Raw genomic sequence first — 8,067 nt, forward strand, 5'->3', positions numbered from 1 at the left:
GGAAGAGGGGGTTAAACAGGGGGATGGTGATTACCCTATCAAAAGGACAGAGGTGCCGACTCCCTGCAAGGATGGCGAACATCAACACTCCTTGATGGTTGCCACCCTGAAGGGTTATATTGCTGACCATATGGTCAGCAATCAAAGGGCCAAACCAACAATGCAGGGAGTTGACCACCTTAGATCAGCAGATAGAAGCTTAATTTCTCTCACCTCTTACTGGTGTGGTCACAAATGTTTAGTCTCTAATTTCTGCTCTAATGGCAGGGTGTATAATTTAACTGTTAATTACATTTTTGACTTGAGTCATTATATTGTCTTGCTATTAGGAGTGACTATCACAACTGATGAGGAACTATGGCTAGCTGAGTAGTGAGTATGGCTAGCTGAGTAGCCCGTACTGTAAACTATGTTACTAAATGTCAAAATGTATGTAAATGTATTATTTTTATTGGCTGCTCTCAACATGGGGCTAATGTGATCGGACCCCACAGCTGGATATTGAAAGCATGTTGAGCACATTTTCTAACTGCTCACTTGGTTAGACAAACGCCAATGGCCTGGCCCCATGCTCACCAAACGAAGACTGCCAGGGGAAATAGGTAGCCTACTACCTTCTACTGACATTTACACAATGAGTACAGGAAACCCTACCATTGACATATGTAATAAATGTGCAACAATGTTAGGTACTAATATATATATTAGTTATTATACTGAATTGATCATGTCATGCACTGCTCCACAGCAACATCTGGTGGGGTGTGGAGTTGCCACTAGTCATGAATGAAATTTTGTTAATTCCACATCACCAGCTGTATTTATTACTAGTAGTGTCCTGCAATTTCTATTTAAATCTGTCGATTTCTATTTTTGTACACCAGTTGAACACAGCAGCTAGCCTTTCCATTCTGTAAACGTTTCATAGTATAACACTGGTATTTCTGATATTTTTAAACCCACTCTCAACAAGCTCCACCAACGACCAAAGTATGTGTTTTGTTTGAAAACAAAAATTTTAATTACATTACATAAAACATAAAATGTCCAATAACTTTTGCACAGGCCACATTTGATCTTTATTTATGTTAAAATCAGCAAGTACACAGCAATTGTCCATTAAATTGTAAAGAAGTGTATTCTCTGTAGAAAATGCTTACTTTTTATCATTTAGAAAATCAAAGTTGTTTTGAACCAGGGGTGCTCTGTCTGAGTGAAACAAATTCCAAATATGTGTGTATATATTTATTTTTTGCTTGGTTTATGACAATTAGAATAATTTATTTAATGAAGAAGTGTTTAAATTAATTTATATGATGTCCCTCTGAAACTGTCTCCTAATATTTTCTGCTCCCAACAGTGAGTACCACTTCTTCTCAGCCTGCACAGAGGACAACGCAGTGAAGATTGGCTGCTTTTGGCCTAACCCTGTGGTAGAGCACTATATTATCCGCATCCACAAACAATTCTTTTCCAACTGCACCTTGAAATCTGCGGTCTGGGGTGATCCATCTGAAGATACTCTCATAATCCTTATCCTTGTTCCAGTCTTCCTCACACTAACCATGGTCGCATTGGTAGTATGGTGCAGTAAGCGAAGTGATATACTGGCTTAGCACTGAAGACCAAGGTCCAGAAGGAAAGGCCATGAGCAAATAACACATTTTGGCACAGGAGTGTTATCATTCCTTTTAATCAGGACATTAATAAATGCAATTGAGAACTTAACACATTGGTAAAAATATTTACTTTTGTGACATTTCCCTTGAGGATACCATCTATCATTACTGTGTGACGATGACACTGTTTGAGCTCTCATTTTAGTTCTTTGTGAGACTTTGCCTTTGGGAGCTATGAACAGAAGTCAGGGATATTGTTACCAAGGATATTGACTACACATGGACATTTCAACTGTATGTAAAGCTTTTTCTCCCTTTCCACCATCAGTGTATTTTTAGAGATTCCTACATTAAGCTTGACTTCCTGAGTCCTGGTTTGATTTCCTGTGGATGCTGTCATTTACTGTGCCACTGTAGGTGCTTCAATGAGGGACTCCAGTTTTCTCCACTGTGGTTTGAGATGTGAATTTAAATAATTGTTATTTGATTTAACAGCTGATGCTATCTCTCATTTGTAGATAAAGTTTACATTTTAGGAGCTGATATTTGGGTCTAAAGAATTAATATAATTATGCACTGTACTGAAATATAAAGTTAATAGCCTAGAATTAGGACATTTGTCAAAAGTACACCTCTAGAGTATTGCAAGTTCATGTAAAGTCCAGTTTCATAATATTTTAAATATGTCAGGTGAACTGTCATGTATATAATGTGTTATATTGTTCTTACCAGATTTAGAACCTGGTGTCTGAGCAGAATTGTTATATTAAATGTGAGGAAACTGACAAAAACTGAATGAATCCACCAGATAATTGGTCAGTGACAAAGAACAAGACCAATAATAAACAACAGCAATAACACAGTCACAGATTGCAGAAAGACATGAAATGTAATACAGTAAAGTAATAGCTGAAATCTAGCTATAAATCTACTACATGTGTTGGGAAAGACATTGTTAACAATATATTTCATTGGATTGTGAGCACAATAATCACTTTAGGACAAACAAATAAAATATGACAGGAGGCATTATTTATATGATGAGGAAAGGCTTTGCATTGTGACTGGCTTAAAGATACAAACTGAAGACAATGACATATTCTGAAATGTCATACCCTCAATGACTGTCATATGAAGCAGTGGTCCTTCAAGCTAGGCTCCAGGAAGGATATAAAACTTGTTCCCAGAGAAGGCAAAGAATTAGAGGAAATGGGCTGGCTATGATTTTTACCAAAGAAGGCACAGGAACTGTAGAGAGTGCAGTTTTTCTCAAATGTGCATTGTTGTGGCTGATGATGGAATGTCATTGCCATTATTATAAGGCATTTGTCATGAGATAGTCTTTTCTGTTTTTAATATGTATTAAGGATACAACCTGAATATACTTTAATATTCTCTGTGTGTTTTACTGTTATTGCTTTGCCTTTGTGTTTATGTGTCTGAAAATCTTGGAGTGTGTATATAATATATTTTGTCTTTTGTCTTTAACACAATTACAGTAGATTTATTTTATTTTTTTTTGTTTTCCATTTTTCTCTATATGATTCTTACTAGCATGATACTTTTCTTTTTCCTACTCTAACATGCAGGCAATCCAAACAGGACGTCAACCCCCCCTGGCCTTCCTCCCCTCTCCTTTTCATTTCAAAACTGATATATGGCACATACACATATTCACTCAGACAGGCCATTACCTAAGGCCTTACAAGACCTGTGCTGTAATCAAATTCATGAGGGATTTTTTGTACTTGACATCAGTGTTCACTCAGAAAGGGTTGAAATAAATCATATTTTATGATCAGTAAAGCTGCATGGTGAACAGAATACTTTCAGTCAGGGTCTGGTTTCCAAAAAAAACAGTACATCCTAAGGTCAGCTTAACTGTTAGAGTGTTCAGTATTATATTACTATCTTAAAATAATTACTTTGCTTAAAAATGCCTTACAGTTGGCAAATGTGACATGACAAAAGAACAGAGATATTAAATGGAAGTTTTTTAAATCACTCTTTTCTGAGTGCAGAGAGCCTCAAGCATTGACTTCCTGTTTATTCATTGAATCCCATGCAGCAGAGTGCAAGTTTAACCTAAAACAAAGACACAACTTAAACAGTCTCATGCCTGACTATGATGAATGAAAAACTTTCTGATGAATGCAAATGCTGCATATAATAACGTGCTCATCTGTGCTGACCTGAAGAATTGTAGTTTTCAGAAGTACTACAAAATTCATTGCAAAATGGAAACCTTAAAATTATCACCTTAATGGAGAGAATGAACAGATCTTCCTATGAAAAGCACATTCCAATAAAAAACAATATTCAAAGTGATCACTTTTATGTATTACTCAGTGATAAAATGTCTGCATCATGTTTTGTGCAGTACAAAAGTGATTTAATTTTAACCTAGTTGCAATTCTATGATTATCTGCCTGCTGTTTCAGCTGTGATATGATGTAGTGATGTGATAATTAATGTAGTATTGCCTTCATTAGCATAAGTTTGTATTAGTATAAGAGCATTAATTACCATAATTAATAGCGTAAAACCATTTCACATTGTGTAAACATTTTATCTACTTTTTGCAGACATAAAACATGAAATGTCTACTGATTTTAAAACATTAAACCCAGTTATAAATTTGACTTAAAGCTTCATCTGAAAGCTTACAGTGACTCTCTGACTCTATTGTGTCCATCACAAAAAAAAAAACAACCATAAAAGGTCTGCTGCCTTTGGTGTACAAGTTTGGCTAGCCACAGACAGTTGGAACAGACTCACAAATAAATGCTTTAACAGGGAACAGACATGGTTCACTTGATGAAAATAAACAGCACAATACGATGTAATGATGTGATATAAAAAATAAATAGTCCTAAATAACTATGAGGAGTAAAACCTGATGATTGATTATGTGAAAATGCCAGCTTAACAATTGGATGGTTCCTAGTCACAAAGTTGTGTTGACCACTCTTAACTGTTGACCACGTTATAACTGAAGGATTTTAAAATTTCATTTTCATTCTTTTCCATTTTTTTTGTAAACAGGTTGGGAGACAGGTCACAGGTCATTGACTCTACATTGTCAGTTATAAAAGAAGACTAGATGCAATTTACTGTAAATGAACAGAAAATATGTCTGATCTTTTAGAATTCTTGCACTGCTATTTGTAGTCACAGCACAGGAAAATAATTTGTGAATAATTTATCAATACAAATTAGTCACTTAGTATACAGGCTCTGACAGTCCTGACCAAATGTTCCACACGAAGAAGTTATGTCAGAGCAATGCTTTAAGATATCCATTTATTCACTATTTTAAATGACTATACAGTTATTTTCATAATTTCATCTCAAATATTAGACTAAACAGCCTAAAAATGAATGTAATAACAATGTCCACAAAGTAACTTAAAATATAAGTTTCCAAATTTCCTATATGTTAATATTCAGAATTGTAATCACTTTTTTCCTCCTCAAGTGTGTTACACATACAAGGAATATTTCTTGGTGAGATATATAGCAAACTAAACTGACCAAACCCACAGACTGGTATTTTAGGGTATAATAAAATAAAAATGCAATAAATGGAATAAAGCATAATAAAGAGCCATGTGAAAAGAGCAAAAAAGATTAATATCTGAACATATGCAGATATGAATATTTATATGCAGGTCTGAGTGGACAAAACTATTATATACAAAATATTACAGAAGGATATATCACATTTGTATAGTTAATAAGCATTATGTTAAGAGGAGTTACTGTAATACAATGAGGAGGTTTTAGGGTTAGTTCAAATTTAAAGTACAAGGTGTCCACTATGGTTAATGAGCGCTACAGCCATCACTTATTTCCTTCGGTGGTGTTTGGGGTTCAGGACCCCACCTTTCTGCTGGCTCTCACAGCTGTCTTTGGGGCTCAGGGGACAGGCTCAGGGCACTTCTTCAGCAAATAGCAGCAGAGGAGCTACCGCCCCCTCAGGAGCAATGTCCAGTGGACAGCTTCATGCAGTCATGCCTGTCAGTGTCTTTAGTGTCCCAGATGCTTGAGAGACTTTAAACTGCTCCACACAAATATTTATACCTGCACTACCAATAGCATCCTGACATGCAGGCTCTCCAGAGGGTTAGCTGTGTATCATTTGAATGGAGCTCCCAGACTGGCAATCTACAGTATCTACTAAAAGCGGTGCTGGTAAAAATTAGGGAAGATAGAAAGACCCTCAGCTATCCTAACAATGGACTTTGCTCACTATTGGCACTATTTGCACATAGGAGAATGCCACACCCTCGCTATCATTAAACTGTTGCAGAAAGACACCAGCGAGAGTGCAGCTGATGAGTGCTGGAACCCCGCCTCTGACTGGTGGCTTTGTACCTGACTCCAGCAGAGGAGCAGTGATGGAACAAAAATGGTGCCACATCATTTCAGAAACATCATACAGTGCTCTTTAGGGTGAGACTTTTTTTTTCACTAAGAAGTCTTCCAGTAGTGGGAAATGCCCTGACTCTCCTGATGCTTATTGGAAATAATGCAGGAGCATCCAGGACCAGCAGGAGGAAGAGGAAGCAAATGTTCACCTGACAAGTATAACTGAAAATTAAAAAGCTGGAGCTGAAAATTTTGAGAAAGACATAAGTGTAAAGTATGGTACTTATAATATGCTAACTTTGTAAAATGTAATTTGTAAAATGTAATGTGATTTATTCCAGATCACAAATAAAATTTTCTTTTTTATTTTAAATTAATTCAATAAGTTAAATACATATCAAACCATAAATACATATGTTCACTTAAACCTCTTGACATTTATTAATTTAAATGTATATTCCTCTTCTTATTAAAAATGCACTCTAAATTCTAAAGTTCTGGACACTATAGTTTCGTAGAGGATAAATCAATATCCTTCACAGCCTTAAAAGATTTTTACCAGTGTTATCATACACATCACGGCAAAATGCACAGGCTTTGTCACAGGTTCATTGTTGGGGTGAATAAGAGATGCTGCAGATTCAAAATAGACTCTAAGTGATTAAGTGCAGGTTCTCTTAAGAGTATATAGTAATAGTAATTAGATAACCTTATTGTTATCTCTCATACTTCTTATTGGAGATAATGGCGTCACTATTGGAGATAATGGCGTCACTACGAGCGACTGAGAGCGCGTCACTACGAGCGACTGATAGTGCGTCACTGCGGCGACGTTTTTTGTGCTATCAGCTTCTAAATCGACAAAAAGTGGTGAGTGGTTGAAATATCATGGCTTCGGCTGGTTGTTTCGTCTGCGCAGAGTGTGGCATGTTTAGCCTAATGCCCTTTTCTGCCTCTAGCGCTATCGATAGTGGCTGTGTTTGTGCTAAGTGCCAGCTAGTTAGCTGTTTGGTGGAGAGGGTAGACCAGTTAGAAGTGCGCATCCGGGGGTTATTAAGGGATAGGCAGCCAGATGAAGCATTAGCAGCTCCGGGTGCCCTAGGGAGAGTTAGCACCCCCTCGACTCCGGCGTTAGAGCCCTCACAGCGGGGCGAATGGGTGACGACTCGGCGGTCTAGCCGGAAAGCTAAGGTTAATGCTAACGCTGAGGCCAAAGCTAGCCCACCAGACACCACGCTCCTCCGATTCGTGTGTCAAACAGGTTTGACAGTGAAGCACCCACTGTGAAGCCTGTTAAAAGTACTCTGGTCATAGGAGACTTGATTGTTCGACATGTGAAGGTAGCTACTCCTTTAGGGGCTCCAGCGTTACAGTTAGATGTTTATCGGGAGCCAGAGCGCCGGACATTAGTGGCAACCTTAGACTCTTAGCTGATAAAGAGATATTCAAGGATAGTCATTCATGTAGGGGCCAATGATATCCATCTGCGGCAGTCTGAGGTAACTAAGGCTAATATTAGAGAGGTGATTAAACAGGCCCAGACGATGTCCAATGCCGTAATCTGCTCTGGCCCCATCCCAATGCGGCGTGGCGCTGAGGCCTACAGCAGGCTTACGGCGTTAAACTGCTGGATGTCCAAGTGGTGTTCTGAAAATAAAGTGGGCTTTATAGATAATTGGTTGCGTTTTGAGGGCAAGCCTGGTCTTATAGGTAGGGATGGTGTCCACCCCACGCGGGAGGGTGCTGCCTTCCTTACGTGCAGCATAGCACATAGTCTTTTAGTTAGTCGGCAGAGTAGTGTAAACAGCTGCTGACAGTCCAGAGCCGGGACCAGGCCGCAGACAGACAGGCTAAACTGACCGAGGCTAAACCGATCTTGATGTTAGCATATTGTCTAATTACAGGCGTAATTACAGGCATATTGTCTAATAACTTACCGTTTATATCAAAGATCTTAGAAAAAGCTGTGGCCCAACAACTTAGTTCATATCTACACAAGAACCATATATATGAAAAATTTCAATCTGGATTCAGCACTGAGACAGCTCTAGTTAAGATAACTAATGATCTTCTTCTT

At 37.9% G+C, this 8,067-nt stretch overlaps 1 protein-coding gene across 4 annotated transcripts in view; it reads left to right on the top strand.

The window, feature by feature from the left end:
* LOC108414855 (receptor activity-modifying protein 3-like) overlaps nucleotides 1-3,425 on the top strand; it is a 50,207-nt gene extending 46,782 nt beyond the window's left edge. For all 4 annotated transcript variants that reach the window (XM_017687761.2, XM_037534180.1, XM_017687762.2 and 1 more), the window contains one exon: nucleotides 1,361-3,425. In XM_017687761.2, coding sequence (XP_017543250.1) covers nucleotides 1,361-1,616 — 256 coding nt within the window. In that variant the 3' untranslated portion in view covers nucleotides 1,617-3,425. The remainder of the gene's footprint in view (nucleotides 1-1,360) is intronic.
* Nucleotides 3,426-8,067: the final 4,642 nt, after the last annotated feature.

The sequence above is a fragment of the Pygocentrus nattereri genome, chromosome 24, assembly GCF_015220715.1.
Source record: "Pygocentrus nattereri isolate fPygNat1 chromosome 24, fPygNat1.pri, whole genome shotgun sequence".
In the NCBI taxonomy this organism is placed as follows: domain Eukaryota; kingdom Metazoa; phylum Chordata; class Actinopteri; order Characiformes; family Serrasalmidae; genus Pygocentrus; species Pygocentrus nattereri.